The sequence below is a fragment of the Podarcis filfolensis genome (genome assembly GCF_964270895.1).
Source record: "Podarcis filfolensis genome assembly, chromosome: 1".
Classification (NCBI taxonomy): domain Eukaryota; kingdom Metazoa; phylum Chordata; class Lepidosauria; order Squamata; family Lacertidae; genus Podarcis; species Podarcis filfolensis.
The window spans coordinates 134184702-134204587 of NC_139604.1; the positions used below are offsets into that span (position 1 = coordinate 134184702).

Sequence of the window (19886 nt, forward strand, 5' to 3'; positions counted from 1 at the left end):
AGACCACATAAATTCAATCCAGCATCTTTCAGAGTTCATTAATTTTGTAGTATTTCTGTAAATAGTCCTTGAATTTCTTCCAATCTTCTTCTGCCGACTCTTCTCCCTGGTTGCGGATTCTGCCGGTCATTTCTGCCAGTCCCATACAGTCAATCAACTTCATCTGCCATTCTTCCAGAGTGGGTAGATCTTGCGTCTTCCAGTGCTTTGCTATAAGTATTCTTGCTGCCGTTGTAGCATACATAAAGAAAGTTCTGTCCTTCTTTGGCACCAAATGGCCTACTATGCCCAAGAGAAAAGCCTCTGGTTTCTTCAAGAAGGTATACTTAAATACCTTTTTCATTTCATTGTAAATCATTTCCCAGAAAGCCTTAATCTTTGGGCACGTCCACCAAAGGTGAAAGAATGTACCTTCAACCTCCTTACATTTCCAACATTTATTATCGGGCAAATTATATATTTTTGCAAGCTTGACTGGTGTCATGTACCACCTATATATCATTTTCATAATATTCTCTCTTAAGGCATTACATGCCGTAAATTTCATACCGGTGGTCCACAACTGTTCCCAGTCAGCAGCTATCAGTGACTATTGTCACCCCAATATCGTGTACTGGCTATGTATTGCTCTCAGTCTATGTACTGCTTTCAGTGCTTTTGAATCCCAGTTGCTGGAATCGACAGGAGGGGAGGTTCCTCTTGTACTCAGATCCTTCTTGCAGGTTCCCCACAAGCACCTGGTGGGCCTCTGTGGGAACAGGTGGCTGGATCTGGTGAGCCATTGGCTGGAGGGAGCCTCCTTCTGAATACCAGTCACTGGGATTCAGCCGTGAGGAGAGTTCCTGCGGTGATCAAGCCCTAGTTGTGGGCTTCCCACCGCTTGACCACTGCGAGAACAGGATGTTGGGCCAGACGGGCCTCTGTCTTGATCCAGCAAACCTCTCCTTTTGTTCTTATGACCAGCCTGGGAGTCATTTTGGAGGCGCAGGTCAGTTCTGTGTCCAAGGCAGCTGTCTATCAGCTCCATCTGGTATGCAGGCTGAGACCCTCCCTGCCCGCAGACTGTCTGGCCAGAGTGGTGCATGCTCTAGTTATCTCTCACTTGGACTACTGCAATGCGCTCTACATGGGGCTACCTTTGAAGGTGACCTGGAAACTACAACTAATCCAGAATGCGGCGGCTAGACTGGTGACTGAGAGCGGCCACTGAGACCACATAACACCGGTCTTGAAAGACCTACATTGCCTCCCAGTACGTTTCTGAGTGCAATTCAAAGTATTGGTGCTGACCTTTAAAGCCCTAAATAGCCTCAGTCCAGTATACCTGAAGGAGCATGTCCATCCCCATCATTCAGCCTGGACACTGAGGTCCAGCGCCAAGGGCTTTCTGGCAGTTCCCTCAATGATAAGAAGTGAGGTTACAGGGAACCAGGCAGCGGGCCTTCTTGGTAGTGGTGCCCACCCTGTAGAACACCCTCCCATCAGATGTCAAGGAAATAAACAACTATTTGACTTTTAGAAGACATCTGAAGGCAGCCCTGCTTAGGGAAGATTTTAATGTTTGATGTTTTAAGCTGTTTTAATATTCTGTTGGGAGCCACCCAGAGTGGTTGGGGAAGTCCAGCCAGATGGGTGGCGTATAAATAAATTATTATTATTATTATCATTATTATTATCTGTGCGTAGCCCTTGCCACTTGCAGGATTCATTCTTGCCTTGGTGAGCTAGATCCTCAATCCTTCTGCATGGCTTGCACTCATTTTGTAAAACAGCACGGGCAGGATTTGCAAGTGGTTTCTCCCTTGCACACCCGGCATTCCTGCAAATTGGCCTGAAGATTCTGCCCTGCCATACAGGATGCTGATCAATACAAAGGAACTGACAAGCTCGGATCCATCAGCAGGGAACTGAAAACACAATGGCCTTTTAAAATGCATGACAAAAGGCCCGGCTTCCCACCTCTCCCCTCAAACTGCTACAGCCTCCTTCTCTGCAAGTAAATATGAACATGCGCCGTATGTCACAGGCCATAAGTTTTTAATGCTCGCCCAGCTGGAGGAGCACAAAACAGCCCTGCAAATGTGCTATAAGGGGGAGATCTCAGCGCTTCCAAGAACCAGAGTCTTCCCCCCCACTCTAACTTAATAGATAGCTTGCTGATCAGCCTTGCAGTGTCAAAATTAGATCAGCCGACTACAGGAGGGCCAGAGAGGCAGGGCTAGGATCTAATTAGCGTCGTGTTTCCTTATGCTTTTGCTATTAATTAGGGACACTGGCACAAATTGGGCAGTGTGGTTTGGGGGTCGGACAGAAACAGACAAATGTTCAGCAAATGGAAGCCGCTGGCCAGAAAGGCAAATCTGTCTCTGTGAGTCTGTGGTTGTGTCCATACCATACATTTAAAACAAATTTGAAGTGTATCACATCCCCCTCCCCCCCCCAAAAATAATCCTGGGTTCTGTAGCTTACCTGGAAACTGTTTGCGGAATGCTGTCAGCAGGGAGGTTCATCTGATGACTTCTGATTAATATTCTACAGCCATGTGTTTATGGGCGTTGGGGTTACTGTTCCATTGCCTCTGTTTGGACTGTTTATCTGTGGTTTTATCTTGTGTTTCCGACGCAGGTGGCGCTGTGGTCTAAACCGCAGAGCCTAGGACTTGCTGATCAGAAGGTCGGTGGTTCGAATCCCCGCGACAGGGTGAGCTTCTGTTGCTCGGTCTCAGCTCCTGCCCACCTAGTAGTTTAAAAGCACGTCAAAGTGCAAGTACGGTAGATAATTAGGTACCGCTCTGGCGGGAAGGTAAACGGCGTTTCCGTGCGCTGCTCTGGTTCGCCAGAAGTGGCTTAGTCATGCTGGCCACATGACCCGGAAGCTGTCTGTGGACAAACGCCGGCTCCCTCGGCCTATAGAGCAAGATGAGCGCCACAACCCCAGAGTCGTCCGCAACTGGACCTAATGGTCAGGGGTACCTTTACCTTTACCTTTAAAAACATACAAGTACAGTGGTCCCTTGGTTCTCAAATGCCTTGGTATTCAATCAACTTGGAACCCAAACACTGCAAACCCAGAAGTGTGTGTTCCAGTTTGCAAACTTTTTTCAGAAGCCGAATGAAAGTTTTGAGTGTTATGCTTCCGATTTGAGTATTATGCTGAGGTCTGTCTGTTTTAGATTTTTCTTTTGCGTTTTTGTTTTTGCAGCTCTTTTTGTTTTATTTTTGTGACTGTGTGGAACTCAGTTCAGCTACTGATTGTGTGACTGCAGTACATTGTTTATTGCTTTCATTTTATGGATCAGTGGCCTCGTTAGATAGTAAAATTCATGTTAAATTGCTGTTTTAGGAGTTGTTTATAAAAGTCTGGAATGGATTAATCCATTTTGCATTTCTTTCTATGGGAAAGCGTGCCTTGGTTTTGGAATGCTTTGGTTTTGGAACGGACTTCCGGAACGGATTAAGTTTGAGAACCAAGGCACCACTGTATTACTGGCCTGCAGAGACAGTTTGTGGTGAAACGTTGGCTGGAGGAGGCTGGATCAACCTAGCAAGGCTCCTTTGTCCTTAGGATAGCAAACTTGGATGGCTTTGAAAGAAGATTAGACGAATACATGAAGAGGGCTATTGATGGCTCCTTGCCGCGATGGCTCTGCTGTGCTTCCAGGGTCAGATGCAGACATGCTTCTGAATACTGGAAACCACAGGAGGTGAGAGTCGCTCAGATTGTGCTGGAGGCTTTTCCCACTGGGGCATCTGGCTGGCTGCTGTGAGAATGGTCCACTAGCCTGATCCACAAGGTTTTTCTGATGTTCTTCTGTATGGAAGCGCTTTGGGACAAGGGCAAGCAAGTCAATATGCCCTGACCCCTCATCCCCCCTGCCACACGTCTGTGCAGCCAGCCTTGCTGTGATATGCATTGTATTAACAGCCAGCCCCTTCTCCTCACTGTGAAATAAGATGTTGAGGCCGTGCTCTGGCTCCTTCGCACGCTGCCATGGTGATCGCATTCCGCATTTGTCCTCTTCCCATGAAATGCATCTGGTCGCCTGTCTCCATCTCTTAGTTCAACGGCATTCCTAGGGCTCCCCAGACAGGCTGCCGAAGATGCACGGGCTTGTTTTGTACTTGCGCCACCTCAACAAATGGTTTCGGCTGAGTTTTATTTCTCTAAGCCAATTGAAGATGCTTTTGTGAAAAGCGCAGGGTGGAGATCAGAGGGTGCAAGGCGAAGGGGACCACTGCAGTCTGCCTCCCCAGGGAGGGGACATTTTGCTGCCAGGCTCATTTGCAGTGGCTCCGGGGAATAGCTATGCACCTTCTAAGCAGCCATCCTAGAATCGTAGAATTTTGGAGCTGGAAGTGAACCCAAAGGTCATCAAGCCCAACCCCTCTTGTGCAGGAATCACAGCTAAATAAGCTCTCCAAATCTGCTTAGAAACTTCAAATCCACCAGCTTCTATCCCCATAATTTTTATTAAATTTTCTTTTTCACAGTTTAGAATATTCTTTTATACAACCTTAAACTATCAATGACTTCCCTTCTTCTCTTTCCATGGTTCATTTTGCATAAGAGAAATCCCTGCATATTTTATATAAACTAAACCATTCAGTATTCCATTATGACATCCATCAAAACTTATTTACACTGTTGAATTTATCTTCATGCTGCCAACATTTTCAAGTGTAGACAATCCCTCCCATATATTCAATAAATATTTTCCAATGTTCTTTAAACATGTGTTCTTTTTGTTCTCTTATTCTATATGTTAAGTCCACAAGCTGCACATTTTCCATCAGTTTAAGTTGCCATTCTTCTTTAGTTGGGACTTCACTCGTTTTCCATTTTTGGGCTAACAAAACACAGGCTGCAGTGGTAGCATACATAAATAACCTTTTTTGACACCTAAGAATTTCCGTCTGAATTTTCCCCAACAAAAAGGACTCTGGGTTTTGTTTTGTTTTTGCTGGAAAATATTTTTAAACCTTTTATTCAATTCATTATAAATTATTTTCCAATCCTCTTTTACCCTTTTACAAATCCACCACATATGACTGAACATACCCTCAGCCTCATTGCATCTCCAGCACTTTTCTGATTCAATCTTTTCTATTTTGCAAGTCTACTCAGAGTTAAATACCACCTGTAAATCATTTTCAGGTAGTTCTCCTTCATGGAATAACATGCTGTGAACTTCAGATCACTCTTCCAAAGTTCTTCCCAAAGATTATATTATGTCCTATATGAGAATCCACCAACTTCTGACAGAGTCCATTTCCGTGTCAAACAGCTCTCACCATCAGAAAGTTCTTCCCAATGTTGAGTTGGCCTCTTCTTTCATGGGAATCCACCGGTTTGTGTCCTCTGCTCTGGAGAAGCAAAAAGCAAACTTGATCCATCTTCCATGTGACATTCCTGTAGATAGCAGCAGATATGTTCTAGGCTGATGAGAATATTTTGTTATCTTGTTAGTTGGTTAACGTTTGAAGGTGGCTGTTGTATCACCTCTTGGTCTCCTCATCTCCAGGCTACATCTACCCAACTCCCTTAAATCATTGACCTTGGCTTCCAGAACCTGGAGACTAGGGGCGTTGTGGAAGGAGTTCAACCCAAGAAGGGCAGAAGAGTCCTGCAGGGCTGAATCAGGCCAATGACCCACCTAGTCAAGCTTTCCATTATCAGGACTTGATGTATATAATAACAGAACATGCTTGTAAGAATAGCCTCTTTAATCAGGCCCAAGGGCCCATCTAGAGAAGAAGAAGAAGAGTTTGGATTTGATATCCTGCCTTTCACTCCCTTTAAGGAGTCTCAAAGTGGCTAACATTCTCCTTTCCCTTCCTCCCCCACAACAAACACTCTGTGAGGTGAGTGAGGCTGAGAGACTTCAGAGAAGTGTGACTGGTCCAAGGTCACCCAGCAGCAGCATGTGGAGGAGTGGGGAAGCGAACCTGGTTCCCCAGATTACGAGACTACCGCTCTTAACCACTACACCACACTGGCTCTCTAGTCAGTGTGGTGCAGTGGTTAGAGTACTGGTAAGGGTAAAGGTAAAGGGACCCCTGACCATTAGGTCCAGTCGTGGCCGACTCTGGGGTTGCAGCGCTCATCACGCTTTATTGGCCGAGGGAGCTGGCGTACAGCTTCTGGGTCATGTGGCCAGCAGGAATAAGCCGCTTCTGGCAAACCAGAGCAGCGGACGGAAACGCCGTTTACCTTCCCGCCGGAGCGGTACCTATTTATCTACTTGCACATGCTCCTGCTAGGTTGGCAGGAGCAGGGACCGAGCAACGGGAGCTCACCCCGTCGCGGGGATTCGAACCGCCGACCTTCTGATTGGCAAGCCCTAGAGTACTGGACCAGGGTTCAAATCCCCACTCAGCCATGAATCTCAACAGGTGATTTGAGGCCAGTCACTTCCTCTCTGCCCAATCCACCCCACGGGGTTGTTTGGGGATTAAATGAGGAGGGGGTGAACCACGGAAGCCACCTTGAACTTCTTGGAGAAAAGGGTGGGGTAAAAATGCAGTTTTTAAAAAAAATAAAATAAAAAACAGCCTAGCATCCTGTTCTCACGGTGGCCAACCAGATGCCCCGAAGGGAAAGCCTGGAAGCAGGATATGAGTTCAGCTGATTCCCAGCATTCAGATGTATTTGCTCCTTTCAAGATCTGGAAAGAGAGTCTTTAAACTAATTAATTTAGACTAATCAGTCATAACTTTGGCTGTACCGTGTCAGTTCCTCGTTGCCTCTGCCTTCTTGCATTTGGTTTATTTACTCCTGAGGATAGGATCCTAATGGTTTCTTTCGTACAATTTTTATTGGGTATAATAAAAAGATGAATTCTTCTACGGGGGAAGAAAGAAAGTCTCTCCCCAACATAAATGCCACATAGTATATTACCGCCGTGTCTCGCCTGGCATTTAATCCTGGGCGACCTTCTCTCGGGAGGAGCCACGGTGGTGATTATTTCCAGGGGTGGGAAGGAAGTGACATTTGGTAAATATGCGAGATCTCCTGAACCATAAAAAAGCAAGGAGTCGAAACAGCAGCAAGCGGCAACAGCAGCAGCAACAAAACGCGATACTCTTGATCACGGCGTATGAGTTTGATCTTTACTGTCTTCTGACTCAACCGTTTGTCTCTCACGATTGTTCTGCATCATCTTAAATGGCAGGAAGTGGGATTTAGGTGAAATGTCAGGAAGAATTTATCTCCACTGAAATTGCAAGGAGTAAAAGGGGATGGAAACCAGAATCAGTGTTTCTATGACATCTTCATGGTAGAATCATAGAATTAGAAGGGGTCCAAAAGGGTTCATAGCTACAGAATCCCGCACAAATGGTCCTTGCAATTTCTGTTAGGTATATTCAGAGCCGTATTTAGGTTTGATGAGGCCCATAGCTACTGAAGGTCATGGGGCCCTTTATATGTCCAGCTGCTTTTTGTCAACAACAAATTGTTGCTGTTTTTTGTGTTGAATATATGCTATATGGTAATTGATGGACCTAATAGGTATCTCAAGCCATTTGCACATAACAAAATATGTATTTTATCAAAGGAATTGTTGAACTGAAATTAAGAAGAAGTATATTAATAGTGATTTGGGGGGGGGGGCAAGTGAGTAGGGCCCTAAGCTATAGCTTGATTAGCTTATATGTAAATCTGGCACTGGGTATATTAATGGATGAATGGTATTTGCAACTGTGTATGGGAAACCCAACCATCTGGAGGAATTCCATGTTGAAGTTCATCTTTCGGGGTGGAGCAGCAAATTTCAAGGGAAGATCAATCTGTGACATGGACTTTCAGGAGTTTCTGATCGCAAGTCGGTTCCTTTTGTTCAGGGGTCAGCAACCTTTTTCAGCTGTGGGCCGGTCCACTGTCCCTCAGATCATGTGGTGGGCCGGACTATATTTTGAAGGGGGGAAATGAACGAATTCCTATGCCCCACAAATACCCCAGAGATGCATTTTAAATAAAAGGACACATTCTACTCATGTAAAAACATGCTGATTCCCAGACGCTCCGTGGGCCGGATTGAGAAGGCGATTGGGCCGCATCCAGCCCACAGGCCTTAGGTTGCCTACCCCTGCTTTAGTTGGACAAACAGCTTGTGCTAAACGAAGGCCAAGGATGCTTGTGTGACTGGACAGTTCCCTTGCAATCACAAATGCATGGATGGGCTTTGCAGTCCGAAGCCTTCATAAAAGTCATTCCCAAGAACGCCTGCCAACGTGAGGCTGGCCTGGGCAATGTCATTTAGAAGGATGCTGCCCAGAGGTCTGCTGGGGTACAACCCTTGAAGGTAGACGGGACAGGTCTGGGGTTGCTGTAGCTGCCCATCCCCATGGGCCAGGAACGCAGTGAGGGTGGGATTGCACCGTGCATGCGTCCATGGGATGAGCAGGGAACAATTTCTGGTGACAACCGTATGGCAAAAGAAAGCCCAGAAGAAGCCTGTTTTTGAAGCAGTCTTGCTAATTTAAAAGTTGGGCATCTTGCTCATGCATTCTTAGCCAGCCGGTGGAAATGGTGCATGTGTTCGTTCATTTGTTCATTCATTTGTTCGTTCTCTCTCTCTGCCTTCAAAACCCTCCTCAAAATCTATTTGATCCTGTGTTTAAGCCCTTCACCTGTTCATTATACCAATCTGGGAATAATATACCAAGAAAAAAGCACACCAAGAACTCAGGTCAATGTAACTTTCAATAGTGGGAGTGGTCCCTGCTCACAAATCAACAGTCAATAGTAACAAAAACTAATCCATTCAAAAGTATGTATTCTGACAAGGATTACAAACTCAAATAGAGATTACAAACTCTAACAGAGATTACAAACTCAAATGGATTAAAACAAAAACAAAGGAATTTCAGAAATAGACTGGAAAGAGAAGCTGCTGAATTGCAACTCATTACCAAACTTAAAACCATGGAGAGACCTGGTCTGAACAAAGACATTGGATTCTTATCTCATTATACATGGCAAAGCCATTTTTCACCTTCTCACCCCTTGCTTTTTCCTGTAAGACCTATTGCAATCGTTAAGAGTCGTCAACAGGCTCATCTGCCAATCACCCATTCCCACCACCCTTCTGAGTAATACCCCTCCCCACCTTCTCACTATATAGAAGGATCTGGCAACTTCTGTTTCAGTGTATCTGAAGAAGTGTGCATGCACACGAAAGCTCATACCAAGAACTAACTTAGTTGGTCTTTAAGGTGCTACTGGAAGAAATTTTTGTTTGTTTGTTTGTTTTGACTATGGCAGACCAACACGGCTACCTATCTGTAACTCAAATGGATTAGCTTTTGTTACTATTGACTATTGATTTGTGAGCAGGGACCACTCCCACTATTGAAACTTACACTGACCTGAGTTCTTGGCTGGCTTTTTTCTTGGTATAAATCTGGGAATAATAGCAAGTGGACACTGACTGTGGAGCCAGGATGTAGCCACAAACTCTACTCTTGAACTCCATGCATTGAACTGAACTTCTGTGCAGAGCCTACACCCACTGGCAGAGGAAGCAGACCGCCCCTGGCACCACTATTCTGGCAGGGTGCCATCATGCCCCCCCCGGACACATGCCGCGCCCCACCACGCACTGGGTGGCATGCCCCATAGGTGGCGCGCAATGCCCCCAGAATGCCCACCATGCCCCTGTGGGCGGCATGCCATGCCCTCGCAGGCAGTGTACCACGCCCCCGGGATGCGCACCACACACCCCGGGTACGCGCCATGCCCCCGCCTGCTCTCCGCCCCCGGTAGCGGAGCATGCAGCTTTGCCACTGCCTACACCAACAGATTCTAAATGTTGTTGCCCGGGTCTTGTTTCTCTGAGATGGAGCTCAAGCTCAGTCTAGCAACAGGCGGCATAATCATCACCGCTGGCATATTTGCAAAGTGCATCTCTGAGCGGTAACTGTCTACCTTGAAGAACATAAGAAGAGCTTGCTGGATCAGGCCAATGGCCCTTCTAGTAATAATAATATTAATAATGATTTATTATTTCTACCTCACCCATCTGGCTGGGTTTCCCCAGCCACTCTAGTCCAGCATCCTGTTCTCACAGTGGCCAAACATGTTAGGATTTTTATTCACCGTGCTGCTCAGCAAGTAGCAGTATGGTTGTTTATATCATGTGAGTGCCTGAGAGCGTGAGACAGGAAGTGTCAGTACTGTTGGAGTACTGCTGACGAAGTTACCATATTTTTCGCTCTATAAGACGCACCAGACCACAAGACGCACCTAGTTTTGGGAGGAGGAAAACAAGAAAAAAGATATTCTGAATCTCAGAAGCCAGAACAACAAGAGGGATCGCTGCGCAGTGAAAGCAGCAATCCCTCTTGCTGTTCTGGCTTCTGTGATAGCTGCGCAGCCTGCATTCGCTCCATAAGACGCACACACATTTCCCCTTACTTTTTAGGAGGGGAAAAGTGAGTCTTATAGAGCAAAAAATACGGTACTTTCACTTCTGTGTGAGATGCTGTTCTGTACTGGTGCTCAGAGAGCACAGACATGCTGATGGATTCTTTGTATATAAGACTGTAAATAAAGTAGTTTTAGAACTATGATTGTCTTTGTCTTCTGCAATGAGATGCCAGAAGACGAGTGTGCTCCTCTCAGGAGGGAGGGGTCGCTAATCACCGGTCTCTCTGGACTGAGGAAGATTTACAGCCAGAGGGTGACCACCGGAGAGACGCCCGGGTGTCTTGGGAAGGTGGTGGCCTTCCTGGGCGTTTTTCCAACAAAACAGATGTCTGTGGGAAACCCCACAAGCAGGAACGGTGCACCAGAGCCCTCTCGCCTCCTGCGGCTTCTAGCAACTGGGGTTCAGAAGCATCCCTGCCTCCTGCCGTGAAGGCAAAGCATAGCATTCATCCTGGCTAGTAGCCATTGAGTAGTGTTAACGGAAAAATCTGAGGGCTCCCTTGGACAAAAACAAAGACACCAGCCAGGATTACTTGGAGCAAAACAGCAGCCTGTAGGCTTGGCCTTTATTGATCTGTTGCAACAGGGTGCTCCCCTCACCCGCAGGAGAGAGGAGGGACCCAGAAAAATGGTGTGCAAGGGCTTATAAAGACTTTTGAAATTGCCACCCTGTAGATCAAGACCACCCCCAGAAACATCATACATACATCACAGAAGGGATGTAACCTAAGACCACCCCTCAGATACATCACACCGACATCATGGAAAAAGCAGTCTAAAACAGAAATTTGAATGTTGTTTTTCTCCTGTCCTTGTTTATCTCCTGTCTGGCAGGTTACTTGATTGGATTTCCTGGGTAGCCTGGCCAGTCTTTTGTAATGATAAATACTTAGTTCCTGGCCAGGTCACAGGCTCACACCCTATTCAAACACAGACATACCCTTAAGACAGGATTTGTGAGGAAAGAGACAATGGGGAGGCTTTTCCAGTTTGACCTTGCAGAGAAAACATTTGCTCAGTTTAGGAATCAAAATGGTTCCAGGTTGGCCTTCCTGTGCTGATCTATGTATGTCCTTGGTTGGTACACTTATGAACATTATCATATATTTAAGAGCATAAAATTCCTATCACAGTAGCCTCTCCTCCTCCATGAATTTATCCAATCCTCTTGCAAAGCCACTGAAGTTGGTGACCATCCCTGTCTCCTGCCGAAGTGAGTTCCGTAGTTTAACTCTGCACCAAGCAAAGAAGGACTTTCTTTATATCTGCGCTGAATTTTCCAACATCCAGCTTCATTGGATAACCACAAATCCAAATGTTAGGAGAGAGGGAGGGAAAACTGTCTGCTTTCTCCATGCCATGAAATAAAGCAGCTCATTTTTTAAAAAAATCAGGGGATAGCTCTTCCTCTCTCTCAGTGTGTTTGATTTTGTTCTGTTATTTTAATGGGCCGATGGAATTCCCACCTCCACAGACATCGCTTCTACAGGACACAGGACACTCATCTGGGCTGAACCGTCGCTTGCAATTAAGTTTAAATTCTGCAGAGTGTTAGTTAATGCTTCACTGTCAATTCCCACCCAAGGACTGGAAATTGAGCTACCTAGAAAAGGAGAGGCATGGGGAGGCCTCTTATTTTATTTTACGATGATTGAGTCAGAAGCCTGAGTGTCCCCAATAAGCCAGCAGGCGGCGCCTCCCGTGGAGAAGAAGGGGCTGTTACACGAGATGAGTTGTGCAAAAGAGGGGGAGGGTGGGGAGGGGGTCCCTTTGTGCCAACTGCTTAGTTTTATTGTCCTCATTAAAGTGCTTCGCTTGCGTAACGAGCAAGATAATGCACTTCAAGCAGTACATACAATAATGAAGGAACAATAATGAAAAGCTAATTTTTGAAAATTAAACCCAAAATAACCAGAGTTGTTTTTTTTAAAAAAAAATTAAAAATGCAAAGTTTCCTTTGGGGAGATCTTGGAGATTAATAAAACGATGATGGATGGAGCCTTGTCTGCTAATTCCCCACCATTGCCGTGGGATGCAGAGATGGAGTTTTCCCCACCTGCAGATTCGGCGGAGGGGAAAATTCTGTACGTGCCAGTGAAATGAAAAATGGGGCACAGGAATCTCATTTCAGTAGGACTTCGATGTAGCCATGTGAACCTTGGATGGTTCCATTAGCTTAAGCTAAGGCTGGTAATTATTTGGCTCCTAGTGCTGGTGGACCTGGGTTCAATCCTGCTGTCAATTCATGTCCACTCTGTCCATTTTCCATCTCATAGTACCAAGTGATTACTGGGATGACATTTCAGCTGGCATAGCTCAGTTGGCAGAACATGATACTTTTAATCTCAGGGTTGTGGGTTCGAAACGCACCTCAGACAAAATATTCCTGCATTGCAGGGGGCTGGACTAGATGGTCCTCATGGTCCCTTCCAACTCTACGATTCTATGAACCTGTAACAAGATGTTGCAATGCCTCGTTCAGGATGACAAGGAACCTTTTCTGGGGTCTTCTCTCCAGTGGGTTTCCTTTCTGCCAGTTTTCCATGCTGGTTTTCTTCCTCCTCTTAGGGGTCTTCTCCACAGATATTTTGGCACTTTTAAAGTTCTGCTGATACCCCCCTCTTTTGTGAGGGCAATGCTCTTTTGGCTAGAGCTAGCACATGGAGAAATAGTTCACTATTACTATACAGAATTAATGTAGTAGTCACAAAAGATGGAAAGTTGGAAGGGACCCTAATGATCACCTGGTCCAACGCCCTACAGTTCAGTGGGGTTATAGGTAACAGGTAAAAGTAAAGGACCCCTAGACAGTTAAGTCCAGTCAAAGGCGACTCTGGGGTTGCGGTGCTCATCTCACTTTCATGCCGAGGGAGCCGGCGTTTGTCCGCAGACAGCTTTCTGGGTCATGTGGCCAGCAGGACTAAACCACTTCTGGCGCAACAGGACACCGTGAAACCAGAGTGCACGGAAATGCCGTTTACCTTCCCACTGCAGCAGTCCCTATTTATCTACTTGCGCTGGCTTACTTTTGAACTGCTAGGTTGGCAGGAGCAGGGACAGAGCAATGGGAGCTCACGCCGTCACGGGGATTCGAACTGCCAACCTTCCGATCAGCAAGGCCAAGAGGCTCAGTGGTTTAGAGCACAGCGCCACTCGCGTCCTCCTCAGTGGGGTTATAGCAGGTGTCTGACAAATGAGTGAATGATTGAATGACTATACATGAATTCATTGGTTAAAAAAGAGAAGGATCCCTGCCTCCAAGGACACTACAATCTCAAATGAAACAGTGGGAGCCATAGCTGTCAACTTTCAGATTTGAAAATAAGAGATCAGCAGCCTCACCTGTCCTGGGGACACTCTGCGGGGTATCTAACAATCGGGAAAGCAGTGGGAAGCAGTGGGAAACGGTGCTGGAATAAGAGAATTTCCCACAAAAAAAGGGAAGGTTGACAGCTATGGTGGGAGCATTGCCACAAAGGATAAAAGTTCGGCATTCAGTTAGGGTTGTGGCATACTAAGGGGTCATGCATACAAGGGGGGTGTGCAAATTGCTTCTTTTGGCATCCTCAATTGCTATTTCTGCATCTCATCTAGCATTATTGCTTCCGTTCTTTTTTTCTGTGCATCGACAAGCAGTAAGTTCACGGTTTGGTTTTGTCATGTACCCTATTTTCAAAATGATAACAGAGATCTCCTTCTGGTTGTCTTTGCAGCCCCACCCACAGTGAGGATCATCCACTCCGGCCTCGCCTGCAACATTGAGGAGGAGCGATACTCGGAGAGAGTGTACACGATCCGGGAAGGGGAGACGCTGGAGCTGACCTGCTTGGTCACCGGGCACCCTCGGCCGCAGGTGAGCTCTTCTTGTGAGGCGCGAGGTCCACAGCTGGATTTGCATCTCCAAAATTGGGGGAGGGCGGTTTTTCTTGCCTTTACCTGTGACATTTTTGTATGACGTCATCGGCTGCTTAGAGACACCTTTGTATCAGGATGTGGAATGCACCAAACCTACGTAATTAAATGACCTTACAGGGCTGTTGTGAGCACTGAGAATATATGACTGGCCGCTGCAAGAGCAGGTTGCTGGACTAGGTATGAAGGGCCTTCCTTTTTTCTCCTTATCTGATACTAGGAGAATCAGAGACAGAGTCAAAATGACAGCAGTAAAAGAATTGTTTATTTTGTCATGACAAAAATGGTACAGACAAGCGTTTGCCCGATGCCTGCCCACCCCTCTCTGGGCGCGCCAGCCTTTTATACCCTGTAGAATGGACAGTCATCTGATTTCCGAGAAAACACGTGTTTTATAAGAAATGCCATAAAAATTCGTATTTCCATATTTGGATCAACTTCCTTATTTCACGTATTTCCAGACCCTCCTTCCTCCAGTTTCAGCCTCTCCTTGTCTGGGGTTACAATGACACCCATTCAACCTTGCTCTTATCTCTATCCGTCTAAGCCAGACATTCCTGAGAGAGGCCTATTTTCACTGTAACATCTAAGCAAGAAGGAAAAGCTTTGTTCTTCTGGCTGGTGTAAAAACCTCCCTCCCCCCTTTAAGGAAGGGGGTTTTGGGGTAACATATGAGAGAGGAGAAAATGCCACCAAAAGTTTTTGGGATCATATATAGAGCAATATTTTAATGGCCCTTCAGGTAGGCACTTGGCCTGATCCTGCAACTCTCCTAGGTGGTTAAGGCCCTTCTGCAGCCCCCACAGTGGACAGAGAGACTACGATATATATTTATATGGGGGCATTGCTTCCATGGCAACTAATGTCCCACTTAATGGATATTGACAGGGGGCAGGCCGGGGGACGGGACTCCCTGGTCCTGAATCAGGTAACTGTGCCCCTAAAGGACCAGGTCTGCAGTCATTTTGTTTTTTGTTTTTTCCCCCATTTTTTTATTGCTTTTCCAAAATTTTTAAACTAACAAACAAACATACATCTTAACTGTACTTAATCCAGTCTTAGTGACATTGTTAAGTGACTTCCTCAAATCCCCCTGACTGAATTTCAATATATATCATTGTAACAGTTTTCCAAAACAAATTTCTCATAAAATTTACTTAATCAGTTAACATGTTTCTTTCTTTTCATCTTTACTTTAAACATATTATTCTATAACTTCACATATTCAAATCCTAAGCCTATCTATTATTTGCAAGTATTTCTATTTAAGTAATCTTAGCATATTTAACTAAATAGTCTTTAAATTTCATCCATTCCTCCTGGTACTCCTCCTCCTTCTGGTTGAGGACTCTTCCGGTCAGGTCAGCTAGCTCCGAAAAGTCCATCATCTTCATCTGCCATTCCTCCACTGTTGGTACTTCTTGTGTTTTCCAATTCTTGGCTAATAAAATTCTTGCTGCAGTTGTGGCATACAAAAACAACCTAACATCTTTTGGGGGCAATTCCAAACCTGTTATTCCAAGAAGAAAGGCCTCTGGTTTCTTAATAAATGTATATTTCAACATTTCTTTCAATTCATTGTAAATCTTCTCCCAGAAGTCTTTCATCTTAGGGCAGCTCCACCACATATGATAAAAGGTACCCTCTTTTTCTTTACATTTCCAGCATAGATTATCACTATTATGATATATCTTTGCTAGTTTTACAGGGGTTAAGTACCATCTATACATCATTTTCTTAATGTTTTTCTTTACACTGTACATGCAGTGAACTTGCAGGTCTGAGTCATTTTGGACTCACGGCTATCCATGGAAGTGCAGGTTATTTGTGGGTTCAGGACAGCTGTCTAGAGGTAGACTGAGACCCTACCTGCCTGCGCACTGTTTCACCAGAGTGGTACATGCTCTGGTTATAATTTCTCACCACTTGGGGATGGCACAGAACTGTATCAGACTCCTGGAGGACGCCTAGCCATTGCTCCCTGAGAGCTTCAGATGCTTTGAATGGCTTGGTGTGGCTGCCAGCTTTTTATAGTGTCTGGAAAATGGCTTCCTTAAGCAGGCATAAACTCTGATGCTACTAGATCAGCAAAACTCTGGCAAAACCAGCCTATCGTGGTTCCAGCATGTTGCACAGATCAGTGTGTTTTCTCCCCTCAAATCTCTATTTTCTCATCTCAGGCCCTGGAAGGAAAATTGATTTCACTTCATTTTACCAGTTTATAGATTTCTCTCTCCCTCCTGCTCACACGCTGATCATCTCCGCCTGTCTCCCATCCTCTCTCCTGCGCTCTCTCTTTCTCTCTCATTGCAACTCTCAGCAAAGAGAGGGGTGGGAAAAGCCGTCCCTTCTGACAATGAATTGCTTGAAGTCCCTGATGAAGAAAGGAAACCACAGTTGCGTCCTGCCAAGGGGGATGAGCTTGGAATCAGGAAGTCCACGGCTTAAGAACATAAGAAGAGGCTGCAGGATCAGGTCAGGGGCCCAGTGGATATTGCATTATGAGGAGAGACTTTCTCTATCTGCTTTCTCCTTGCCATGCATTCTCTGCAACCTTTCTTAATCAGGGTGTTTCTCCATCCTCTTAATATAGGAGAGAGCCAGTGTGGTGTAGTGGTTAAGAGCGGTAGATTCGTAACCTAGGGAGCTGGGTTCGCGTCTCCGCTCCTTCACATGCAGCTGCTGGGTGACCTTGGGCCAGTCACACTTCTCTGATGTCTCTCAGCCCAACTCACCTCACAGAGTGTTTGTTTGGGGGAGGAAGGGAAAGGAGAATGTCAGCCGCTTTGAGACTCCTTCGGGTAGTGATAAAGCGGGATATCAAATCCAAACTCTTCTTCTTCTTCTTAATCATTTTGGTTGGCTTGAATCTTGCCTCTCCCATGAACTCCCAGGGTGGCCTCAGACATGCCTCCCTCTATAGAATAGAGAATCATAAAGTTGGAAGGGAACATGAGGGTCATCTAGTCCAACCCCCTGAAATGCAGGAATCTTTTGCCCAAAGTGGGGTCGAACCCACAACCCTGAGATTAAGAGTCTCATACTCTACCAACTGCAACTATATTGTCCTACCTTACAGGGCTGTTGTGAGCAGTGAGAATATATGACTGGCTGCTGCAAGAGCAGGTTGCTGGACTAGGCAGGCACTGTCAGTTTGCAAGCCCCCTCCATAGAGGCTGGCCCCTCTCACTGTCCTCGGAGCTTGCTTACCGGTAACCTCCTCTGGCTGATATCTCGGACAGACCAGGGAGATTTTGATAGGCGACATTTCCCAAGCACAACCCCTCCCTCCTGCTTCCGCAGGGGAAAGAAAACAAGTCAGAAATCTATTTACATGATGTTTATTTCTGACATTACGGCACTAGAGAAAAACACGTCCTTTCAGTTCAGTTCTTCTAGCAGGTCTGACAAACTTCCTGAACATGCGCACACAGAAGGTTCACAGCCTGTGAACGTCCTGGGAAATTCTTCTTTCCCACAGATAGGCGCATCATGTGATGTCATCAAACTGGCTGTCTGCAGCAGTGATGTTTCCATATACTGACAGGCACTTGGCCTGATCCTGCAACTCTCCTAGGTGGTTAAGGCCCTTCTGCAGCCCCCACAGTGGACAGAGAGACTACGATATACGTTTATATGGGGGCATTGCTTCCATGGCAACTAATGTCCCACTTAATGGATGAAATTATTCACATTCTTCCTGGCTTCCTGCACCAGAATGATGCAAAATAGAAAATTAAGTAATTTGCCAAAGTGTTTGATATTGCGGCACAGATAATGGCTAAAAAGCATCCAGGAGTGCTTTGTTTTGGAGAGGAGGGTTGTGTACAGACAATCGTAAGCATGTCTACTCTGAAGAATGTCTAAAACAGCCGTTGTGTTATACCACTTGCCTGGGAACCAGCCACGCAGAACTCGGCGGGAGTTATTTCTGAGAGCAGGACTGCAGTGTTTGAAAACCAAACAGGGTCCATGCAGAGGTCCTTTTTTTCAGATAAATTGGAAAACATAAAACAAGCATGTCCCCTGGTTGAGAGCAGCCTAACCTCCCTGTGGAGGATCTCCAAGATGTTTTTATTTGAAGACTGTAAGGTCCTCCGTGGGACATACCAGGAGAGGCGGTCCCGTAGGTACGAGGGTCCTAGGCCGTATAGGGCTTTAAAGGTTAAAACCAGCACCTTAAACCTGATCCTGTACTCCACCGGGAGCCAGTGCAGCTGGTATAGCACCGGGTGAATGTGATCCCGCAGAGAGGACCCCATAAGGAGTCTTGCCGCAGCATTCTGCACCCGCTGGAATTTGTGGGTCAGTCTCAAGGGCAGCCCCACGTACAGCGAGTTGCAATAATCAAGCCTGGAGGTGACCGTCACGTGGATCACAGTGGCTCAGTCAGTATCTTTTGTTTAGGCACCTGAGAGAGTGGTTTGTAACCCCAGGAGAGTCAGTGAATCCTCTGGGAACATGCAGAATGAAATAAATATTTATGCACAGCTTGTCCCGCAAGATGCAAGGTTCACTTCCTTAAAATAAAATGGAAGGTACAAGCAGATTTCCAGCATTTTTCGAATGAAAGCTGTTGACGTGAGTTTGCACAGCAGTTGCTTCCTTGTTCCAGGCAGCTTGTGGTTACATGTGAAAGAACACTGTGTTCACTTGTTCTTTTGCAGCTCAGCGGTCAGCTTGGCCTTTTGCGCCAGGTCACCCTGCTTCTGGGGTGTGTGGGGTGTTAGGGGATATGTTGTGCTTCTTCTGGGGTAGTTTGGTTCCCACCCTGCACTCAGCTCTCACCTGTGGCTCCTAGAAGCTGTCAGGTGACAGCGGCCAGGAAAGGTAGCCGATGGGTCTCTAACCCTTGATACGTCAGGGCAGACATCCCCAAATGTGGCCCTCCAGATGTTTTGGGACTACAACTCCCATCATCCCCGACCACTGGTCCTGTTAGCGAGGGATGATGGGAGTTGTAGTCCCAAAACATCTGGAGGAACGAGTTTGGGGGTGCCTGGGTTAGGGACTTCCCCTGTGTGTGAAAACAGGGGCTGAAGTGGATGAGACCAAGAGGGGGTGCAATGGTGAAGAAGACGGATTCTGCATGTGCTATAGAGGGAAGTGAGAGGCAGATGGGGTTTGTCCACCTGGGAAGGGAGCCCATGTAGGCAGGGCCGGATTTAGGTTTGATGTGGCCCTAAGCTACTGAAGGTAATGGGGCCCTTTCTATGTCCAGCTGCCCTTTGTCAACAATAAATGGTCGCTGTTTTTTATGTTGAATATATGCACAGCCTAGGACCCTCGTACCTATGGGACCGCCTCTCCCAGTATGCCCCATGGAGGACCTTAAACAGCAACACCCTAGAGGTCCCGGGCACTAAGGAAGTCAGATTAGCCTCAACCAGAGGCAGGGCCTTTTCAACAGTGGCCCCGGCCTGGTAGAACGCTCTGTCTCATGAGACCAGGGCCCTGCAGGATCTGATTTCTTTCCGCAGGGCCTGTAAGACAGAGTTGTTCCACCTGGCCTTTGGCTTGGAATCAACTTGATCCCCTGCCCCTCT

General features: G+C 46.3%; 1 protein-coding gene across 2 annotated transcripts in view; it reads left to right on the top strand.

The window, feature by feature from the left end:
- Positions 1 to 19886, top strand: part of MDGA2 (MAM domain containing glycosylphosphatidylinositol anchor 2) — a 386993-nt gene that overhangs the window by 144384 nt on the left and 222723 nt on the right. For both annotated transcript variants that reach the window (XM_083612013.1, XM_083612014.1), the window contains exon 2: positions 14142 to 14281. In XM_083612013.1, coding sequence (XP_083468139.1) covers positions 14142 to 14281 — 140 coding nt within the window. The remainder of the gene's footprint in view (positions 1 to 14141; positions 14282 to 19886) is intronic.